This window comes from Hypomesus transpacificus, unplaced genomic scaffold, assembly GCF_021917145.1.
Source record: "Hypomesus transpacificus isolate Combined female unplaced genomic scaffold, fHypTra1 scaffold_27, whole genome shotgun sequence".
NCBI classification, from domain to species: Eukaryota; Metazoa; Chordata; class Actinopteri; order Osmeriformes; family Osmeridae; genus Hypomesus; species Hypomesus transpacificus.
In genome coordinates, this window is record NW_025813796.1 from 734,479 (window position 1) to 756,956 (window position 22,478).

Genomic DNA, 22,478 nt, shown 5'->3' on the forward strand with positions numbered 1-22,478 from the left:
ATAATGCCTGCAATGCAGTGAGGAAAATTAACAGGCAAAAGTTTGTCTTGTTGTTTATAATTATTCAGACTTTTCATTTAGGGGGGCCACAACAAAGGGGTTCAAAGTTGGGCCCACAGGGGCACTGCCCCCCCCCCCTCCCCACAACACCCCTGGGTAGTCAGTAAACTCCAGAGAGCTTGTCAAAACCTGGAGTTGAACAGCACTGGTTCTACAGTGAAATCAAAGGACTGTCTCCATCTATTGGGCAGACGTGTAAATGCAGGTTTGATCAACTTGGGTTTACCAAAACAAAAAGTAAAACATATTTAGTTTCCTAAAATAAAGGACCGTTTTGATTCTGCAAAATTGGTGCAAAACCCCTCCCACCTGAGTAGCATACTACTCGTGTGATGAAATATGAGCGAGCTGAAAATATATTCTCTATCAATTTCACCAGGAGACATTGCATTTTTTTTTTAAAGACTTTATTCACGTTAGGTACACAAAATATATCATTTAAGACAGCTCATTCTGTGTGTACGCTTGTGCAAATAAAACTGCTGGATGAATCCAACAAAGACAATGTTAAGACACAGCAGACACTTCCTCGTTTATCACACCATTAGATGATACACTGACGGATGCACTGACCGATACAATGACAAAAATGTCTGTTTCATTTCAAATTAAAATGGGGAGGGGGAAAAAAATCTTACATTGACAAAGTGACAAACATGGAAAAATCTATTAAAGTAAAAGTTTTACAATCAAAGATGGAAAAGATGAAGGTTTATGTGTTGTCGTTGAGTAGGCGACAGAAGTTCACACCTGACTGCAGCAGCAAAGATTTTGTTGCGGTATTGAAGCTCCTAGAGCAAAGATAGCGCAAACTACAAGATCCCCGGTTTCAAAACAAAATAAGACTACAGTTACTTTACGATGGCCAGCAGTAAGGGATTTCAAGTCATGGGGTGCGAAACAGGCAGAGGATGTCCCGTTTTCAAGGCCTCTGTGTGGACGTCTCAGGAGGGGGGCGACGGGGTCAGGTGACTAATCGCGTCTGCGGGGGTTGTGTGGGGGCGGAGCTCCTTCCACGGGGGCGGAGCTAGGTACGTTCAGCAGCTGGCCTCCGTGTATACGCTCGTTCACGCGCAACTGACAGCCGTCCTGCAGCATGCGCAAAGCTATCCGGGCGATGTTGCGGGAATCGTCCAGGCCAGAGTGAGGGCGCCCCTCGTACTTCAGGCCTAGTTTCTCCAGCATGACGCTCAGCTTGGTCTGGGTGCGAGGGACCTGTGGGAGAAATTGTCAGTTGAAGAGTCTTTTTTTCCATTTAACCTTGCAGACAGATATTTCAGATGTTTGTCAGCATGTGAAAATATAAATATATCGAAAAAGGGAAAGGTTTTGTAAATCGCTTGTTTCGATTTGGAGAGATATTTGCATATCAGCTGAAACTAACCTTATAAAAGTTTCCATATGACTTTCGGATGTTTATCCACTTCCTTGCAAACTGTGGATATCTTATCCCACTCAAACGACACTGGATGTTGAGGAATTTGCTCATGTCCCAAGACCTAAGATCCAAACATTAGAACATCTATTGAGTTCTCCGACAGCACCCCCATGAGCCAAGTTGCAGTCAAGTTTGATCATTTGCAGCTGCACCTAGCTGTAGCCCATTCCTTATCACCGTTGCCAATGCCAATGATTTACCAAGCCAAGATTGTGTCTTACCCGTCTGTCAGCATGGCGTACTTGTACTTGGTGCCAAGCTCTCTCTCCTGAAGCCATTGCACCACTCTCTTCAAGACACCGGGGAACGTGTCGGCCTCATCCACCATAGTCTGATTAACAAGTACAATTTTAATAAACAAGGATCATGTTGCCCCATACTAAGCATGTAAAAGCATGTTCTTCTGTCTGCTTCATCCACCATTGTCTGATTAACAAGTACAATTTTAATAAACAAGGATCGTGTTGCATCATACAAAACATGTAAAAGCATGTTCTTTCGAAAGGACTTTTTACGCTCGTCCTTACCTGTGTTATACCTGTCAATTTCACACAGAAGTCTGAAAGCTGTGCGTTGACTTCGGGCTTGACATATTCCTGAAATGAGTCCGTCTGTGGAAGGAGAGGAAGGACAGAAATCACACCGCAGCCCCACCCCCGTCCCTGACTTTGTATAGAACTGTGTCTCTTTGAAATGGAGGGCATTTTGTGGGTCCCACTCACAATCTGAAGTGTGTGAGTGTCGATCAAAACGATGGGGAACTCGATGATCTCATGAGTGAACTCAAAGGGGTTGCTCTCTTCACACGTCGCCTCAAAGTCAACCACGCAGATATAGTCATAATATGTGTCTGTGGATCCACCCTCTGCGACAGACTGCATCAGCTTCAACTTCTTATAGTGGCTCTTCAACCGCTTCCTCAGCACATCTTTTACACCTCTAATGTAGAACAGAAAAATAATTCAGGAGGTTTTACAGGCACGATTCCTTTGCTTAGCGTTATGTATGTTATTTTTTTTTTAAACCAACCTTGTATCAAGCTTCAACGCTGACAGTTTGGATCGTAGCTCGTCCTGGTTCATGCGGTTGATTTGTCCATTTGCAAGAGCTATCTCTTTGTAAACAGGATCACTGAACTCGCCGCTGTTGGAAGCTGTTTTAGGGATAGATTCACTTGAAAGGCATGCTTTAGCGCAAGATTTGTCCTGCTGGAAGAAATATAAAATAGCCAATCAGTGACCAAGTCAAACAATCTATGACGTGGCTATGGCAACGTAAATATAATATATATTGGCATGGTATTCTCGTCGAGGTGATACATCCAGGAGATGAACTCAAGAATAAATGTGCTATTTTGGCGCTCGCAGAAGAATGGTCCACTCCAAACACACACAGTGCAGTAACTATGTATTAGTAGCAAGTCAAGTTGTGAGCATTTGGTAGCTAGCAATCATAAATCAACCCATGTTACATACCTTTTCTGTGAGTGTGACAGTAGAAAGCCTAGCACTAAGGCTAACCTTGTTATCTTCCTCTTCGTCAGGATTCGATGGCAACTTTACATTACACACCTTATCATGGATATTCTCTTTGTGTTCTTCCATTTTAGAGGCGGGTACTGTAAACTAGCTAGCTTGTTAACATGTGAAAACTCTGTACTGAACGGTATGTAGTAATTTATTTTTAGAAGCGTTGACTAACTAGCTAACATACAGTAGTTTGCTAGCTAGGTGACGTATGGGGAAGTGTCTGTGCGCGCGTTCTTCCCGCGTGGTATCCACTGAGTTCCACCTCAGCAAGACTATGGCTAGTAGGGCCTTCTTGTCGGTTGAATGAACTGGTTTTCGTATAAATTAAGGGCTGTTTTAGTTGCGATTTTGTTAACTTCAATCCGACGTCCTGACAGGTTTGATAAAACTAGCTTGCTAACTACTGATATTGCTTTGCTGAAAACTGTTTACTAAACAGTCCGTCGTCATTTCCGTGTACTCGTTCTCATGTGCAGTAGCGACACCGATGGCGACGCCTATGGACGTGGAAGACCAAAAAAAAAAAACTCCTCTTCTGATGTTATGGCTGATTGCCACCAACGTTCATGAGGTGCTCTTCCACTAATCTCTGTAACCGTCACCAACCACACATTTCAGTGAAATCCCATCTTTCTTTGGCATCTAGAGTTTTTATTTCCATTACAGATATATATGTTAGAAATAAACCACGGGGAAAGTCAACAAAGATCATTCAAGTCCTATTTCATTTAGCCCATATCCTCTGTAACTCCAGCTGGCTACATGTTGACTAAACGTCTGTCCTACCTTGTAATGTTACCCATACCACAAAGTAGGTGCACTCCTCTATTACAGCTCAGTTTTCCATTGGAGGGTTTTGAATACAATGTTACAATATCACACAGTTAACAGGATAAACCAGGTTTAATAACTTGGTCAGACTTTCTTTCATGTTTGAACAGGTTATAGTAATTAAAAGTAATTACTATAAATGGTCAGTGAAACATGCATGATTATTTGTGAATAATTGACTTAAAAAATATAGCCATCTAAGGACAAGTAAACAGTGAAAGTTCGATGTGGTCATTTAGTGTCTGTGACATCTTCTTCAAACAATATTATGAGTTAATGTACAGCTTGATAGTTTACATGGCCTCAGAATCTAGGTCATGACAGGAAGAACTTTGCTCGGTCTAACATGCACTGGGCATAAGCAAGAACCCTCTGCTTTTTACATCACAATAGTTCCAGAGTGAAAAAGTAACAATATATAGAGAATACCAAATGATTTATGATTCTTTATTTAACATCTTTTAAACATTGATAAAAAGAGAGTGACTGTTAAAATATTAAATTCAGTGTACTTCAAACATATCCTTCATAATATATACAATGCAAAATACTGCATGTGAAAAAAGGAGTCCCTTTAAAACCAACATTTGACAAACAGATAAGGAAATATGGGCAAAGTCCAAAGTGTACAGTATTGCTGCCCATTAAAGTGGATTGTCTAGTGTTCAAGCATGACTTAAAACCTTACGCATTCTGTTTACAAATGCAAACTTCTGACAAAACATCTAAAACGTAACAAATGTGTGAATTAACTAATTCACAAAAACAATTAATACATTTGCATTTGAATTTGCAACCTCTTCTATTCACAGTATAATAAAAATGTCAAGCAATATATAGTACACTGTTCTATGGTAACCTATAATTTCATTAGAAAATGTGTCATCTATACTCCTCAAAACCTGTACTTGATTGCTTTCCTAAATGTGTCATTGCACTGAAGGGAATCATTCAGGATTAATTAATATGATGTCGCACTGGTTTGTAAAACTGTTTTAAATCGTTTTTATCATGGACCCTGAGGATGTTGTTCACTGTCATTTAAAGAGAACATATTGTCACTCCTTGGAACATGGTTTAATTAAACCACATATTTAATAGTATGGGCCGATAATTTCATACCCTGCACAACTTTGCCACTCAGGGAAAAGTCCATGGGAGCACCTAGGACTTCCGTAGCGATCAAAGTGAATTCCCAAGTGAGAGTAACTTGTCTGCAGGCTACTGCTGAGGCACCTTTGATCATCTGTCTTCATGGAAGACCAGATAATCCTGTAGTTCTGGTGTTGGTTGCTGTCCCAGTAGGTGTGACTGTTGGCCTCATAACAGATGGCAAACTCGATGTGGTCATGTGGCCTGACATGATCAGGCAACAAGATGTCAAAGCAAAAAGTGTCACGATCTGAACACATGTAGGTGTCCTTCACGTAAAGGCACTCCACATCTGTGTGGCTTTTCCATGTATCGAAGGTCACCCTTACCTTCACAGATTTTTCAAATGACAGGTTTTTGACTTTCACAGTTCCTGCTAATGCTTTTTCCTTCAGCATGCAGTGCTCAAGACAAACACGTTCACTTTCCAAACGCTGGCGGAAAAGTAAGTAATCAGCAGAGGGCTGGGGAAAGTCTAATACTAGTTTGTCTTCTTTTTCAGATAATGTTAGTGCAGAGTTAAGCAGCTCCTGAATGTTAAGTGGGATGTCAATGGGGTCATGGAACTCTGAAAATATCTTCACCTTGGTGAGAGCAAGTCCTTTATGGTCTGCAAAAGACACATTCTTTTTGGATTTTCCACGTCTTTTATAAAGAGCTTCCCCTTCATTTGGATGTGGACGTTGTTCAACTATCTGGCACGTGTTCAAACTAGTCAGACAGGGGTTTAGAGATTTTGAAGTCCTGAAGCAGAAGTCATCGTTTGACTGGTAGAGCGATATCGCCAACTCCACTGCCATTATGGTGTTTTGGGGATAAGGGCTGAATACAAAATCGGAAAACATAGAATAACATTGCATCAATAAAGTTTTGTTACACCTCAATCCTTAAAATCCGTAAAATGCAAACTGAAATAAAACTTTGGTTGAATGAATGAATTAAAAATATATCGATCCCTACTCATGAGCAATGTTTGACAAGACACGATAAGTTAAGCCTCGTTTATACATTAAATTGTAGTTTATAATATAAAACAATTTGAAATTAACAACCTAAAATGATGCAGTCTTACCTTGAATAGCTTGCGCGGAGCATGTAGGATTACTCAAATTTAGACTAATTAGTAGACACGTTTCTTTAGTCTGTTGATGTAATCATGTTATCCTTTTGTAAACCTTCTCTTTGGACTGAGCATATGTATCGTTTCTTCAGTTACTTACTTATTTGCTGACTGCAGTCAACATTCGCTATCAAGCGTTCTAAAAGTCAGAATTTCAAGGACCACACTGATAGCACGTGAACACATTCGTGTAGCCAATCACAATAAGCTGTGGGAGAATGATCGACAAATCGCCACCCAATTGGTTGTTATTTCCACTATTGTTTTCACAACACAAATTGTCAAATAATGAGTGAAACGATATTTCTAAAACATGAATCTGGAAAAAAGTACAATATAATATATATATATACATAGTAATTTTACATTGCTTTCACTCACAATGCAAAATCCAAGCACAAACTCAACTACATATCATCATATTTAAAGTTGTGGTCACAGCTTAATGGCCTAGTAATTACTGTCATGTATGTTAACCACATAGAGGCTTACAGGTGAGCAAGACTTAGCTTGAGCAAGACTTAGCTTATTTAGCTTTATCAACAGTCAGTGCTGATTCAAGTCTAAAAAAAGTATCTTTGTCAAAGACAAAGCTCCGTAGTACAGGGTACCATAGAGAATATGTATTAAATAGAGAATGAGAAGAAATGACTAAAGACAAAGTCTTTAGTCTGGATAGTCATTCTCTTGAGTCCATTCAGGGAAATGTCTCCAAGGTCTATCTAATGCATGCATGGGCTGCACACGGGAGTGTTTTTATTAAGTAGGCCTATAAGATTATTTTCTTTTTGCAACTGTAAATAAAAGCAATAATCACAACATTGTATGTCATTTTGTGTGAATCTCACATTGGAGTTCTTAGCTTATGTCCAATCAGTCATACTTTTTGAAATGGGCTGCTGGATCCAATCAAATAAGCAATGCAATATTTCCCATCATGGTTTACTATTATTGTCAAGAAGCCCCTTCATATGGTTGCCCTTGCCTTGACAGAACCATTGCACTAATTTAACACTGTTATTTAACAGATAGGGGAACTGGCAGTATATTAACTCATGTCATCTTATTTACAACCCGATGAAGTTCAAAGGTGGGGTCAGGTTTGTGTTCAAGCCAATGTTCAGTATCTGGACTGTGAACTGGTTTCAAGCTCAAAATAGAAACTGTACTGTTGGTTTTTTATTATGTTTTGTACTGACTAATGATGCACATTACTGACTTGATTTCCCAGCTGGCAACTTTGTAACACCTAATGTATTATTAATGTGATGTGACATAGGGAGGACACATTATATAGGAAGTCAAAACATCACAAGTACAATGAGGCAGGCGATACATGTCCTGTATGTTTATTAATATTCCTGATTTGATAGGCATTTACCTTGTGTATCGGTCCCAGTCAACAGCACACGTTCACTGAAAGACCCAGGAACAGGATGTGACGACAATCCTTCCACGACAGCTTTCTTTGGGTGTATTTTACAAACATGCAAGGGAAAAATACAATTTAGCTGGTCGAGGAGTGCTTGATTCTATCGTGTTTTAAAAGAACGTAGGTAAGACAATTTATACGACTGTGATATTTCCACTGCCAACAGTGGTGTGTGATCCTTGCTAGTTGGCTAACTCAATAAACGACCTGTCAAAAATGCTAAAGTTAGCTCGAGGTAGCTATAGAGTGCTAGCAGTACATTGCAGTAGGCTTCATAGCGACGTGTAGTTGTTGCCTAGCTAGCTAGCACTAGCACTGCTGTCCTATAATCAAGCATTGGACATCATATTTATTGTGCAGTACATTTAGCTTGATAGCTATATGATGCGTTATATACATGTATTACTGTTTTTACTAAGTGCTGTAGTTGATACATTGTTAATTAGCCTCCAAAGCTAACTTGGTATCCAGCTAACGTAATCGAAATAGCTATATGCTCTGAATGTTTTGGTAAGCAATGGTTACGCCTAGATATTTTATTGTTTGTGTTGGGTTGTCTAGGGCCACCTGCGACTCAATCGTCAAGGCTATGACAGATCAATTTCAATCTACTAGTAGCCAATTCCCACTTATTCCCACATATTTTGATTAAGCAGAGCAAATGCATAGTTTCTTTAAATACTATATCTCTAGTTGGAGCTATGATAAAATCCTGTTTCAAATTTACAGGCTTCCATACATTCTTAATGAATCCTCAACTCATTAAAATACTGATACAGTTACCTTATATTATTTGTAAAGTAAAGCAAACATTACATTGATATATCGTATATAGAGAGGATGGTGTGAAGTAATACTCAACATCTATTTACACCTTATTCTGTTGTTTTGCTGAGTTGAAGTAGAGCAGAATGTTCAGATAATCATCATGCCCCAGAGGAAGGCAACAAAAGAGACACAGATCAACAGACATTTTGTTGAATAGGGTCAGACACATCTTTGGAAGCTGTGTGAAAATAACCTCATTACTAAGTAATTTACGGAGGGGGGAGGAGAGTGGGCGTGGCAGTTGAAGAATGCATCTATAACGTTCAATTGGAATTGATTCCCAGCTTTTCTCTCTCGTCAGTGACCGGTGTGGCTGGTGGGGAAAGAGAGAGGCAGGATGAGTGGGGCAGCGCTAGGCATTGAGATCGTGGTGGTGTTTTTCCTGGCCTTGTTCCTGCTGCATCGGTATGGTGACTTCCGGAAGCAGCAGCGCATGGTGCTGTTTGGCACTCTGCTGGCCTGGTATCTGTGCTTTCTCATCGTCTTCATCCTTCCTCTGGACGTCAGCACTGTGAGTGTACACACACACACACACTTCTTCGAAATGGAATGTATATTCCCTTATGGCTGTGCATGTGCACACATTTTGCTCTTACAGACCATCTATAAGCAGTGCAAGATAGATCACGAAGACCACACCCCTGCTGCTTCGGTGAACCCTGTGCTGTCCAATCAAACGACAGGAAACTCGACCGTTACACCCACAAAAAGGTTGGTGGTTCCGGGTGCCTCTTTTATAGAGACGTTTCATATCCATTGGGAAGTTCTTTAGGAAACCTTTTGCACCAACATGTAAAATATCGTTTGCTTTTATTTTCGATCAGTGTTCCAAGAGTGTGTTATAAACCGTGGAGCTACATTCCTGATGGCATCATGCCAGTATTTTGGAGGGTGGTGTATTGGACATCTCAGTGTCTTACCTGGTAAGTACTGCATCATCTCCACTACCGGTGCTGCTTAGTCCATCAAATGCACCAGGCCCTTCTCCCCCGTGAAACGTTTCGATGACAACGTCAAACAATGTCTCCATCATGTTCCCTCGGCTCCTTCTCTGTGCTTGTGTGTGTGTGTTCAGGCTGCTGCTACCCTTCATGCAGTCGTACGCCCGTTCCGGAGGCTTCTCCATCGCCGGGAAGATCAAGACGGCTCTGATAGAGAACGCCATCTACTACGGCACCTACCTGCTCATCTTCGGCTCGCTGCTCATCTACGTGGCCATCCACCCCGAGTGGCGTCTCTCCTGGTGAGCGCTTCACGCGGCACGGCCAACCTAAGGGCCTGCTTTAGCATCGCACGTGTTCCCCAGAGGGTCTTCGAAAAGAGTAAAGAGGCGGATTATGAACGTGACCCGTTTCCCTTTAAATCCCCTTCTGACCGCCACGAATAGCTTTGACGAGAGCTGAATCTTTGTTTTTTGCCCCCTCCGGCCCTGTCTGTCTGTCTGTCCCCCGCTCCTGCTCAGGTATGAGCTGCAGACGATCGGCATCACGGCGGCCAACACCTGGGGCCTCTTCCTGCTGGTGCTGTTGCTGGGCTACGGCCTGGTGGAGATCCCGCGCTCCTACTGGAACGCGTCGCGGCGGGGGCACCTGCTCATCAAGACCTACTTCAAGGCGGCCAAGCTGATGACGGAGAAGGCCGACGCGGAGGAGAACCTGGAGGACGTCATGGAGGTGAGATGGAGTTTTTGGGAATCGCTAGTGGGCTCTTCGGGGCGCTGCTTCGAGGGCTTTGCTTTATTCTTTAACATAGAGGAGATGTGACTGAGAGGCCCTGAATTCCATTCGATGACAGTAAATGGTATCGATTGGTTGATACACCCAGACAAACATCCTCCCATCTCAACTCATTTGTCGGCTGTATCTCCACCCTAGGAAGTGAGGAAGCTCAGTGAAGCCATCAAGTACAACCACCCACTGAGGGAGTGCATCGACACCATCCTTAAGAAGGTGAGCGAGTGTTCCACACACAAAACCACGAGTCGAAGGCGGACTCTGCCGTCCCTCCGTTTTTGCTCGAAATGATCTCAAGTCGGTGGAACCTAACTGAGAGTGTGCTCCGCACCAGTGTCCGTTGGACTACCAGGAGAAGATGGGCAGGAACATGGACGACTACGAGGACTTTGATGACAAACAGAACACCTATCCCAGCGAGAAGAGCCTGGTGAAGCTGCACAAACAGGTGGGATGTCGATGACTGCTTAGGTCCGTGTCCAATAAAAAACAAAACACTGGGGCCCTGACTAAAGAGAAATGGAACTTTGTGTTTATGCGTGTTGGGGGCTGTCAGGTGATCTACGCAGTACAGAGGCACAACCGGACTCGCGTCCAGTGGCAGATCCTCCTGCAGCAGGCCGTCCACCTGGAGGACGTGGCCAAGAACGAGACCAGCACGGTCCACGTGTTCGTCCACAGCTTCCCCTCCCTTGAGCCCCCGGGGTGGTTCGGCCGATACCTGTACACCCCGACCGTAGGTCAGTCCTGTGTGGTACCGTCTCTTCCTCGAGTGTCCCCCCCCCCCCCCCCCCCCCCCCCCCCGGCTCAGGACTCATGTCTGTATAAATTTTCGTGTACTCTCCCTTTTGCGGTCTCTGAGTCTGCGTGTGTCTCCCTGCCCTCCCCAGAATGGTACTGGGAGTGCTTGCTGAAGCAGTGGTTCTACCGCCTGCTCTCCGTCACGCTGTCCCTGTTCTCGGTGGCCGTGGTGTGGTCCGAATGCACCTTCTTCAGCACCCGGCCCGTCCTCTCCCTGTTCGCCGTCTTCATCCAGCTGGCCGAGAGAGAATACAACTACCTTTACATCGAGGTGAGGGCCCTGACGCGTCGAGGAGGAGTAGCCCCCCGGCACAAGGATCAACACGGGTGTCCCGTTTCCACGAGTCCCATCGCTCATGTCGTTGGACTACAATGCCCACGAGCCTCTTCTGTTGACCTGACGCTGTCGTTTTCTGTCCACTAGATGGCGTGCTTCATCACCATATTCTTCTTGTGCACGTGCGTGTATTCCACCGTGTTCCGCATCCGAGTGTTCAACTACTACTACCTGGCGTCGCACCACCAGACTGACGCGTACAGCCTGCAGTTCAGTGGCATGTGAGTAGCCAGCTGGGAGCCAGGTTGGAGGTGGGGCCGGGCCGGGGGAGTGTCCCGTAGAGAAGAGAGACAAGGATGTTTAGTAGTCAGCGTATGATCCGAATCGTTGAGGGCTGTTGTTGTCATTCCGCAGGCTCTTCTGCCGCCTGACCCCTCCCCTGTGCCTGAACTTCCTGGGTCTGATCCACATGGACTCTGCCATCTCCCACCAGAAGAAGGAGCAGACGGCCTACACCTCCGTAAGCAACCTCGCTCGCTCGCCTGGCCTCGTCTCGCCGGTTCAAACCACACAGACACCCCGGCCAATCCCATCAAGCCTTTGCCGACAGACGTCGGTCGGTTTCCGTGGACTCGTCCACGCAGCGTGACCGCATGTTTGTGTCGTCCACAGATCATGGGCTCCATGCGCGTGCTCTCCTTCATCGCCAACGGCTTCTACATCTACTACCCCATGCTGATATTGCTCCTCTGTATTGCCACCTACTTCAGGTGAGTGCTGCTTTTCTTTTGGGGGGGGGGGGGGGTCACTTGTCCAGGGACGGAGTAGGTGCGAGCATGTTTGGGGATTGCATTGGGGGTTTCCTGACGAGAAACACGACTCAGTTGTACTTCCTGGATAGCGAGTCAGGTGACCTAATTTACCAAACCTGGTAAACACAGTTTACCAGACTCAAACATGTGTTTGTTGCTGCCTCCCACCTAGCCTGGGGACCCGCTGCCTGAACCTCCTGGGGTTCCAACAGTTTATGGGGGACAACGAACTGACCTCCGACCTCATCGACGAGGGCAAGGAGCTGATCCGAAGAGGTTTGATCTCTCCCCTCCCCCTTTTGATAACGCGAATAGTGAAATTTCAACGTTGACTGTCTATGGCCATGTTTTTAACGGCTGTCCTTTGTCCTCGACAGAGAAAAGAAAGCGGCAAAGGATCGAAGATGGAGAGAATCGCCGTAAAGTGAGCTCCTTGTTTCGCTTTTCCTCTTTGTGACGTGACAATCACAAAGAGTCGAGGTGATGGCCCGGTCGAATCCATCCGCTAGTACATCATGCGTGACCGTTGTGTGTGCGTGTGTGTCGTAGGAGTGGAAAGAGCGCTACGGTAACCAGAGGGAAGACCACGCAACTCGGAATAGGAGCAGCCACGCTGAAATGAAGGAAACCGGCACCTACTCCGACACCGTCGGCCCCAACACCAACAGGCGTGAGTGGAGATCCCGTAATCCCGATCACCCAACGTAACCTTCAGGTTGTTGGCTGACGTTGTCACTCGAGCCGTCTCGCTGTTTGGTTTCGCAGAGGCCAAGTACACTCGAACGGGCGGCCGGCCCGAGAGAGACTGCATCGAGCTCCTCCAGGACGCCGAGCCCTTAGACTTCAATGCGGAGACGCTCGCAGACGACCCTCTGGAGTCTGATACCAGGTAGGACGTCCTCCTCTCTGTTCCAGCCGTGCACTTCTGGTCCTCGGTCTTCCGGATGAAAGTGTCCGCCGAATGTATGCAATTTGAAATGTAGAAAACGCTTGCATCGCATCGGATGACTTTAGCGCAGTGGTCCAAGCACTTGACTGCAAATCAAGAGATCTGAGGTTGGGGCGACTCACTGGGTGGAGTGCGTAGCATAGGCCCTACCCGGCGGCCGGGGTTCGATTCCAGCTCGGGCAGTTTCTGCATGACTTCCCTTCTCTATTCCATACATTTCCTGTCCCTCTGTAACTATCATTTGTCCAATAAAGCTATACAAGACCAAATATATAGAAAAAAAGAGATTGCAGGTTCAAATCTTTCTCGTACGTTGCTTTGGATAAAACCGTAATGAAATATATATATATATATATATACACACTCACTCACACACTCACTCACACACAGGAGGTTTTGTGTTTTACTAAATAGTAATGTTCTGTACTGGTGTGCTCTGCTCTGTCAGACATGCAGGGGGCAGATACCTGTCCATGTCGTCATCTCAGAGCAAGATCTTCGACGACGTCTGAGTACTGAGTATGGAGAGACGGGTCAAGGTCGGAGAAGCAGAAGCATAAATGCACATCCATTTTGATCCTTTACGCACCCATTTTGCAAACACCGCAGGAAATCGATTTTTCTCACCCAAACTCTCTGAATGTAGAACGCCATCTGTGTTTCTGTAATTGTTGGCATGACACCTAACGTGAATCTCCTCTCCCGATCCTCTTCAGAAACCCGTTACAGTACCCATCACGTGGTCGTAGATACACATCCCCAGTTTGGATATTGCGGTTTGATCTTGTGCCAGAGCACTGTGTCATGAAGGGTACACATCTCCCATACATGTCCTCACCACTGTGGTCGTCGTCATCCTAGATTTTATGGACATGACTGGAAGGATGTTACGTCTCATGAAGGATCTTTATGGAGTCAAAAGTTGTGATGTATAGAGAAAGAGAGAGGATTTTTTTTCATTTTATTCCCAGATGATCAGCTACTCTGCAGTTAAATTAATATATAGAAATGTTGGAAAGATATATGTTTGTTAGTATTAGATCCCATGTATGGTTTTGATTGACAAGTTGTAGATTTGAAATGTGGAAGGACAGTTGCCTTGATCTGTATATGAAGCTGCTACCAAGTAATACTTCATATTTCGACCTGGATAATGTGGTTCATATGGACAGTTACACAGAAGCCAAATACAAACTTGAGTTGTCAAAGATTTGGATCCCAAGTTTTTCTGCACCTAACGCCAGAAAAGTTCTCTGCAGCAATTTCTGATACGGAAAGGATTTATAGCTAATTCTGAAAAGTAGTCAATCAATGGTGGATAGTTACTGTATCATCTATATTGTCTCAAAGGCCAGTAGTGAATCATTAGGTCAAGTAAAAAAAAAACAGAAGTTTTGCTGTTAAATCTTCTGTGTACATCTGCCATCTTGTTTAAAAGCTTCTTTCAGTTTGTTTTTCTGACAGCTTCACCCTGTCAAAGCTTCAGAGAATTGATGGTGAACATTTCAAATCTGACTGTTGGGTTGCAATTGTGCCATTTTCGTTATCTGCCATAGTGTATATATTTTTGACTGCTTAAACGAAAATGGCAAATGTGTGTCTCACCCAATGTAACCTTTATTTGTTTGCATGTCCTACTTCAAAAAAAGTGACCTTGAAACGTGTTACATACAATATTTACATTGGTCGAAAGATCCTGCTGGCAGGTTTGGTAAATTAGGTCACCTGACTCGCTATCCAGGAAGTACAACTGAGTCGTATGTCAAGATGGAGGACCTGGTAGACTTTGTACTTGAAAGATAAATAGAGGTTACGATGTATAACAAGGAGGTCTAAAATTCATAACTGTCGATGGCATGATGCACGTTTTTTGAAAGCGGTGAAGAATGATCTAAAACGATCTAAACTGTAAATAATAATGTTCCTTTTTCTCCAGACTTGTTTCCATGTCTTCATCAATCATGCACTGATGTGTATATATATTGTTTGATTTTTTTGGTATTACAGGTTTAATTAAGGTAGCTGAGATGTCAACACAATGTTATTTATTTTAATATATTTCACTTCAATGTTACTTTAACCATCTGTTGATCTTGACTGTTTAGACTGCCGATACCCAATTATACTTGTCAAATATGTCTCGTTTTGAATATGAAGTTGAGTATCATGAAATAAATCCTACTTTAGCACTACAAATCATTCATAACCTGCTGATGGATTTGACCATGTACCCATATTTCCTTTCCTGTACATGCATTAAGATGCTGGAATTGTTTTATTTAAACCTGGTGGTGGTTTGTGCATTACATTTTGTAAGTTGACGTAGACTAAACCAGTGTTGTGCAATTAAGATGTCATGAAACGATGTTTGTGAGCTTGATATGAAAATTACACTGAATCTAGATATGGGACTGATTTTGCTTTTCACTAAGCGTTGTTATTCAATGAGTATTATATGAATCAATATTTAAACAGCCATGATTTCCATTAACATTGATACTAGACAATTCTGTATTCATGGTTGACATTTATTGAGGCAGCCCCTGTAATTTAAAGAGCCCCAATTTCATACATTGCAGACAATAGAGTAGGCCGTTATACTGAGATAGGTTTCACAAACAAATAATTGGCAGGCATCTTAGCAAGCCTACCAATTTTTTTATATTACTATCAAACTAGCAAGAAAAAAGACAGTTATCAGGAATGCTTCAACTTTATTGATATTAAAGGAATGAAAGCTCGGGGGAAGTTGGAAGGAATTGGGTATGGAATAATATGGGGAAAGGGTACTGGGGAGGGAAGAGGTGAGACATCGTTAAAAGCAGAGCTTCTTAGTTGCCACCACGGAGACGCAGCACCAGGTGAAGGGTGGACTCCTTCTGGATGTTGTAGTCGGAGAGGGTGCGGCCATCTTCCAGCTGCTTTCCGGCGAAGATCAGTCGCTGCTGGTCTGGGGGGATGCCCTCCTTATCCTGGATCTTGGCCTTGACGTTCTCAATGGTGTCACTGGGCTCAACTTCCAGGGTGATGGTCTTGCCAGTCAGGGTCTTCACGAAGATCTGCATGCCTCCCCTCAGGCGGAGCACCAGGTGAAGGGTGGACTCCTTCTGGATATTGTAGTCGGAGAGGGTGCGGCCATCTTCCAACTGCTTTCCGGCGAAGATCAGACGCTGCTGGTCTGGGGGGATGCCCTCCTTATCCTGGATCTTGGCCTTGACGTTCTCAATGGTGTCACTGGGCTCAACTTCCAGGGTGATGGTCTTGCCAGTCAGGGTCTTCACGAAGATCTGCATGCCTCCCCTCAGGCGGAGCACCAGGTGAAGGGTGGACTCCTTCTGGATGTTGTAGTCGGAGAGGGTGCGGCCATCTTCCAGCTGCTTTCCGGCGAAGATCAGACGCTGCTGGTCTGGGGGGATGCCCTCCTTATCCTGGATCTTGGCCTTGACATTCTCAATGGTGTCACTGGGCTCGACTTCCAGGGTGATGGTCTTGCCAGTCAGGGTCTTCACGAAGATCTGCATGCCTCCCCTCAGGCGGAGCACCAGGTGAAGGGTGGACTCCTTCTGGATGTTGTAGTCGGAGAGGGTGCGGCCATCTTCCAGCTGCTTTCCGGCGAAGATCAGACGCTGCTGGTCTGGGGGGATGCCCTCCTTATCCTGGATCTTGGCCTTGACATTCTCAATGGTGTCACTGGGCTCGACTTCCAGGGTGATGGTCTTGCCAGTCAGGGTCTTCACGAAGATCTGCATGCCTCCCCTCAGGCGGAGCACCAGGTGAAGGGTGGACTCCTTCTGGATGTTGTAGTCGGAGAGGGTGCGGCCATCTTCCAGCTGCTTTCCGGCGAAGATCAGACGCTGCTGGTCTGGGGGGATGCCCTCCTTATCCTGGATCTTGGCCTTGACATTCTCAATGGTGTCACTGGGCTCGACTTCCAGGGTGATGGTCTTGCCAGTCAGGGTCTTCACGAAGATCTGCATGCCTCCCCTCAGGCGGAGCACCAGGTGAAGGGTGGACTCCTTCTGGATGTTGTAGTCGGAGAGGGTGCGGCCATCTTCCAGCTGCTTTCCGGCGAAGATCAGACGCTGCTGGTCTGGGGGGATGCCCTCCTTATCCTGGATCTTGGCCTTGACATTCTCAATGGTGTCACTGGGCTCAACTTCCAAGGTGATGGTCTTGCCAGTCAGGGTCTTCACAAAGATCTGCATCTTGACTAGAAAAGAAAATAAGTTGGAAATTTACCTCAAAACGCACAATTTAATTTGTAGGTGAACGCCGACTGGCATGTCAGGTATTATCTTAAACTCCTCCCAATTTGAACAAACCCGCTGACGTCGTCAGCTGGGTTTCGCCATTTTGTTTTATTCCAGTGCTGGCGTTTACTAGATGGCAGATGTGGCAAATGTTCTTTCGATGTTGAACAATAATTTAGGAGGGGGGTTACAAAATAAAGGGTCACTTCCAATAGTCATTTCGTTAAGATTCAAAATCTTTACAGTAGAGCTGGTTTGTCATAAGCCCGCAAATTACCGAACTTAAGTCGCTAAATTAGCTAGCCTAACTACTGCTAACGTTAACCATTTGTTTCCTTAATTAAACCAACGAATTAAACTGTTAGTTTGCCGTTTAACTAATGTGTCCCATTACAATTACTGAATAAAATATGCTTTAGGTCGAGATCAAGAAATTCATTCGGGTATTTATCGTACCTCAGTTCTATCCGTCAAGACTCCATAGCTACAGTACGCGCCTAGCAGCACACATTCGAAGTGCCTAGGCTAAGTATATAGATTTACGTTATCGAAATTACATATGTCCAACGTCCACAACATTTGTTTCAGGCTTGTGTTCGTATTCAATGTTACCTCAGATACTTACAAGTAAATTCTCTCCGCCGGTTTCTTTTTCAATGGTGTTGCAGGCTTCTTCTGTCTTCAGTGAACGAGTCTGTTTTCGAACACAAAGGGCTGTGGTATATATACCTCACTAGTTCATATCCCTCCGCTGTTACACCCATGTGGAACTATAAACTGCGGATTTCGATAGAAATTGAATTTGACCCAATTTTTCAACATCAAAGACAGCAGTAAGGTATAAATAAAGAATAAAAATATATGGTTCAGCATTTTATTTGGCTTGTTTTGAGACAGTTGTTCAAGAACGGTGCCATACAGTTGCTCGGTTGGCGGAGGAAGACATATTTGGGAAAAAATGTGAGTCGGCGTTCTTTAGCAACAGAAAGCTTATTCATATGAAGTCATTTCTTATTGCGCACAATGCGCTGTCGACTCGACTATAAATCTAGCACCTTCTTGAAACCGATATCCTTCCATTGTATCCTTCTTTGTGGCAAAACTAATGTGGTATACTGATGCACCGTTCCTCAATGCCCATCTTTATCGAAAGATGCCTGTGCATTGTTGTAAGAGAGAATAGGTTAGATATACACATTTAGGTGCAGTTCGTAGTGTAGGGAGTCTACTAAACTACAAAACCAGTTTACTATAGATACGATTATAAAATATATTTGAGCAATTGTGGCTAAAAAACATTATCTCTTAAAGCACGTTTCTGTAATACTCACCAAGGACTTTACTTTTAGATGTACAGGAGTCCTATAGTCCCCAAGGTGTACCTAATTAAAGTGGACATCAATAAGGCACTGTGTTTATACGGGAGAAACTCCAAATCTATTTCTAAAGTGAGATTAAGATGACAAATATAGCATGGAATGTGTTCATACACATACCCTTTGTGTATTATTAAGGACTTGGGGATCTGGATGTCCGTAGTTAGGGGGATTGGCCATCGGGTCATAGCCTAGCTTTCGAAGCATTGGTGCAATAGCCTCCATGTCTCTCTTTACATCAGGGGGTATGTAATCCACCCAGCGGGACAAGGCATCTAGGTTGACCGGCCTTATCACCTGATCTGTGGAGCGTTCCGTTCTGAAAAGCATTTCACACGGCTCTTAAAGTGCATCCAGCATTTGGACACAATCTTCACCTGTCCTCCCTCTGTATTCCGTTCTGATGCGGGCCAACACACCGAGACAGCGAGGGTCCGCCTGGTTGTCCAATCGTGTCTTCGTGGTGAAGCACTGCCTCGTGCCACGGTTGGCCCAGGAAAGCCAGAACCTTCTTCAGTGTGGTGCGTGGCTGTAGTACCAGCTGCTCATACTTCACAGCCATGCACCGCTCACTACCCACCTACACACACACACACACACCCACACACATGAACATGTCAACAAAAATTAAGATGTGTTAGGAATACAGGGGCTTTATTGGTCCATACCAACACACACACACACACACTCACACACACATGAACATGTCAACAAAAATAAAGATGTGTTAGGAATACAGGGGCTTTATTGGTGCATACACACACACACACACACACACACACAGAAATACAACCTGTGTACACTGGGCCAGCATGCTGTTTGTGGTGCGGCTCCACTTTTCCAGACAGTCCCTGTAACTGGAGAGGTCAAAGCCACCGATGGTCACGTGACGTGAGATCATGGAGTGCACGGAGGCTCTTCCGTCTCTCAGCATCAGTAGAAATTTGGAGCTGCGGGGGAAAACAGAGACAAAGTGGGAGAGAAAGGAGGGCGTAGGTCAAAGAGAAGACGCGAGGACGCAGGGAAAAGGAACCAGAGAACAAGGGAGAAGGGATGTCGCTCTGTGTGTGTTTGTAAGGTGGGGGATGGAGAGAGATGAGGACAGCGTATGAGAAACTCAATCGATTCAGAGTCCCACGCATGCATTTCATCTGAAACAGCATAGGAATAAAGGGTTCCCCGCGGCTTAACTGGTTCACCCTTGCAAAGGGTCACTCGTGAAGAGAAGTTGATAAGTTATCTCTTGAGCAACCAGGATATTGAGCTTTGGCCTGGTCTCTGGAACCTTCTGAGGAACTCTTTCACATTGTAGTTTCCCCTCACATGCCCTGGGCCTGTCTTTTGCATTGGATGTGATGTGCGTGCGTGTACAACAATTAAAAGTGGGAAACATAAATCAAAAAGGGGTCTGGGATAGCTTACTTGGGGAAGATTTTGGCAAGGTACAGTGTACTCTTTAGACTGAATGGGTCTTTATTGCAAAGTAGTGGAGCTGGTTCTCCGTGTCCAGCTATGACCCCCAGCAGGAAGGCAGTGACCGCTCGGTCCAAGACCTCCACGCTGACCCCCATCTCTTCACGAGCCCATGTGTTCCTCTGAGAGAGCATTCTGGGTACCACCCGTGTTTCTTCCCCGCATCGCACCCCTGGGTGGGCATCCAGCATCACCCTAAACAAAAAGACCCAAATATTTGAAAAGAAAATGGATGGAAATGACCACAGGGGATGGAGGTAGCAGCAGAATGTTGGTCTTCCTTCCCCTTCTTCTCGCTTACCTCATCAGGGTGGTCCCAGAGCGAGGCACCCCGCCCACAAACACCAGTGAGGTGTTAGCCCCTACTCTCTGGCCGTGGACCACCACCTGGCAGATAAAACATCACCCATTTCCACTTTGCTCTATTCGCATTGCCTTTCAACACGCTTCCTTCCTCCAATGTCCACTGAGTAGGAGGGTGTCATACAGTGTGTTGTGAAGTAGACACATGTGCTTGTCATGTAAAACGTTTTCAGACTGAGGTATTTGGAATTGTACCAAGGGGAACAACCAGTATCTTTGCTACTGTAGATAAATATACCGAGACGACAGGCTTTTCCAAGTGGCAGGGTAGAACCATGCGAAAGAACTGGGTCAGAATGTGGAGTCCACACAGCGTCAGCAGGATCAGCAGCCACTGCCGTGGAGACACCCGCATCACTTCCTCTTCATATTCAGCTGCCTGAACGCACAGAGAAATACACTTACTGGATCTGGAAACCCTCTTTGAGTAAACTTGTCTGTTTGGTTCCTTGTTGTTGTTCCCCTGTCAATGCACTGGAATTTACAACCACTCCTATACTGTAGCAGTCTGTCTATGTAATGGCCTGTATTGTAATGTCAGTCACTGCATGTTTATGTACAGTAGACAGATTATTTAACTTTATTCCTAGTTGTATTTTTATATTCACGAATTGTATCGGATCATACTGCAGCAGGATGTTTGATTCGAACAGCCCATGTGCTTCTGACAGTACTCTTGTTATGCTGCTTGACACGATTTAACTAATTCTTTATTACTATTGTAATCAAATATATTTACCTTACATTTCAACATTTGAACAACAGAATTGTAGCTTCTAATCAGGCTAAGAAAAGACAGAACATACAGGCAGGAATAGAAAAAAAGTGTTTGCTGAACGCAAACCTGCAGCAAGACAAAAATACATGGTGGAGCAAGAAGATAGACAGAGAAAAGAGGAGGTAGGAAGTAAGACAAGCTTGAAAGGTTAGTGGAAATGAACAAAGTGAAACATTGCCACATCAGTACATGTATGAGTCAAACATATATGCAATTATATACACATATAAATTGAAATGTGCAAAGAGTTTGATCTACCTTATAGAACAGGAAGGGGAAGTAGAAATGGTAACTACTGAATGAGACAGGGAAACAGTACAAAGTGTAAAAGAAGTGTGTGGAGAGGAGGGTGTTCAAAAAGGGAAGTACTCTGTAATCTGAATCATGATCTGAATGAGATCACGTTTGTCATATAGAGAGTAGGATGAAATATTTCCATGTTATGTATAGAATTAACCCAGGCAGCTCCAATATTGTGAAGTGTTTCTGCTCTAGCCAAATGATCCTAAGCCTTCAAAACAGTTGTAACAGCTGCGTAACAGTTGTAACAGTTGCGTGTGTGTAATGAATAAGCCCAGTCCTGGGGCATGCACCCAAACCTGCTCTGTTCTCTGAAGCTAAAAAAACATGGAATGTTCTAGTTAAAGGACAATGTGGGACTACCTCACCTGATCCGAATAGTTCACATGAGTCACCTGTTTCACTGTTGGCGAGAGGTTGGGTGAAGTCCAGATAAGTCTATTACCGTGTGTCTTTTGGCACACGTGTACACACAATGACACGCATGATCTCTTGTGACGCTCATAGAAGGAGTTCTGTTTTGGAACAATGTACTGAACTATGTTTTGAAGTCATGGTGAGCAGTGGTCGTGCAGGTTTAAACTATTATCCTAAAGGCTTTAGGGGACAGAAGAGAATTAGAAAACAAGAACACGACACACACAAGTGCAGCACAGTCTTCCTCATATGTGATGTTTAAAAAGAAAATCTTCAGGTAATTTACACAGTGAGGTTATATCTCAAATCAGCAACACAGATACATGTTCCTGCTGACTCATCAACTAAGGTCTTATTACAAACCCAAAACGTATTTCCTAAAATATGTATCCTTCCTTCTCATCTTATCGACCTCTTGCATTCCTTTCTCAAGCAAAAGAGTAAAGATAAGAGCCTCCAGATTTCTAATTCTACTTGTTTCTATTGAAGGAGAAGAGACTCACTAGAGACAAACGGTTGTGGGGACCCCCGTAAACATGTATACTGGTGTTTAGCATGT

The 22,478-nt window shown here is 44.3% G+C and overlaps 5 protein-coding genes across 10 annotated transcripts; 1 reads left to right on the plus strand and 4 right to left on the minus strand.

Annotated features, from left to right (window-relative positions):
- Positions 1-466: 466 nt before the first annotated feature.
- On the minus strand, positions 467-3,504 carry eri1 (exoribonuclease 1). 2 transcript variants are annotated; one of them, XM_047014946.1, is made up of 7 exons: positions 2,974-3,504; positions 2,528-2,706; positions 2,221-2,437; positions 2,026-2,109; positions 1,720-1,829; positions 1,445-1,559; positions 467-1,275 (listed from the first exon to the last, which is right to left on the minus strand). In XM_047014946.1, exons 1-7 carry the CDS (start codon positions 3,100-3,102, stop codon positions 1,033-1,035), a joined length of 1,077 nt encoding a protein of 358 aa, XP_046870902.1. In that variant the 5' UTR covers positions 3,103-3,504; the 3' UTR covers positions 467-1,032. The 2 variants fall into 2 exon arrangements, with proteins under 2 accessions (XP_046870902.1, XP_046870904.1); XM_047014948.1 differs by having other exon boundaries at positions 2,528-2,703; positions 2,974-3,496.
- A 787-nt stretch (positions 3,505-4,291) lies between these two features.
- ppp1r3b (protein phosphatase 1, regulatory subunit 3B) lies at positions 4,292-6,456 on the minus strand. The gene is made up of 2 exons (XM_047014949.1): positions 6,083-6,456; positions 4,292-5,832 (listed from the first exon to the last, which is right to left on the minus strand). The coding sequence occupies exons 1-2, from the start codon at positions 6,103-6,105 to the stop codon at positions 4,953-4,955; spliced, it is 903 nt and encodes a 300-aa protein (XP_046870905.1). The 5' UTR covers positions 6,106-6,456; the 3' UTR covers positions 4,292-4,952.
- Positions 6,457-7,554: 1,098 nt separating this feature from the next.
- Positions 7,555-15,575, plus strand: lmbrd2b (LMBR1 domain containing 2b). Of its 4 annotated transcripts, XM_047014753.1 has the most exons (19): positions 7,555-7,686; positions 8,692-8,901; positions 8,989-9,101; positions 9,215-9,313; positions 9,466-9,633; positions 9,853-10,063; positions 10,265-10,339; positions 10,458-10,571; positions 10,680-10,863; positions 11,014-11,195; positions 11,349-11,482; positions 11,616-11,721; positions 11,874-11,971; positions 12,186-12,289; positions 12,391-12,437; positions 12,563-12,683; positions 12,779-12,902; positions 13,411-13,501; positions 13,679-15,575. In XM_047014753.1, the coding sequence occupies exons 2-18, from the start codon at positions 8,728-8,730 to the stop codon at positions 13,472-13,474; spliced, it is 2,118 nt and encodes a 705-aa protein (XP_046870709.1). In that variant the 5' UTR covers positions 7,555-7,686; positions 8,692-8,727; the 3' UTR covers positions 13,475-13,501; positions 13,679-15,575. The 4 variants fall into 4 exon arrangements, with proteins under 4 accessions (XP_046870709.1, XP_046870711.1, XP_046870708.1 ...); XM_047014755.1 differs by having other exon boundaries at positions 8,675-8,901; positions 13,411-15,575; XM_047014752.1 differs by having other exon boundaries at positions 7,556-7,686; positions 13,411-15,575.
- Positions 15,576-15,659: 84 nt separating this feature from the next.
- Positions 15,660-17,944, minus strand: LOC124463061 (polyubiquitin-C). The gene is made up of 2 exons (XM_047014756.1): positions 17,838-17,944; positions 15,660-17,172 (listed from the first exon to the last, which is right to left on the minus strand). The coding sequence occupies exon 2, from the start codon at positions 17,165-17,167 to the stop codon at positions 15,794-15,796; it is 1,374 nt and encodes a 457-aa protein (XP_046870712.1). The 5' UTR covers positions 17,168-17,172; positions 17,838-17,944; the 3' UTR covers positions 15,660-15,793.
- A 109-nt stretch (positions 17,945-18,053) lies between these two features.
- tpst2 (tyrosylprotein sulfotransferase 2) lies at positions 18,054-21,554 on the minus strand. 2 transcript variants are annotated; one of them, XM_047014757.1, is made up of 9 exons: positions 21,164-21,297; positions 20,663-20,803; positions 20,363-20,448; positions 20,011-20,256; positions 19,382-19,538; positions 19,008-19,168; positions 18,709-18,907; positions 18,544-18,594; positions 18,054-18,369 (listed from the first exon to the last, which is right to left on the minus strand). In XM_047014757.1, the coding sequence occupies exons 1-9, from the start codon at positions 21,176-21,178 to the stop codon at positions 18,343-18,345; spliced, it is 1,083 nt and encodes a 360-aa protein (XP_046870713.1). In that variant the 5' UTR covers positions 21,179-21,297; the 3' UTR covers positions 18,054-18,342. The 2 variants fall into 2 exon arrangements, with proteins under 2 accessions (XP_046870713.1, XP_046870714.1); XM_047014758.1 differs by lacking the exon at positions 21,164-21,297 and adding an exon at positions 21,461-21,554 and having other exon boundaries at positions 18,055-18,369.
- Between the last annotated feature and the right edge of the window lie 924 nt (positions 21,555-22,478).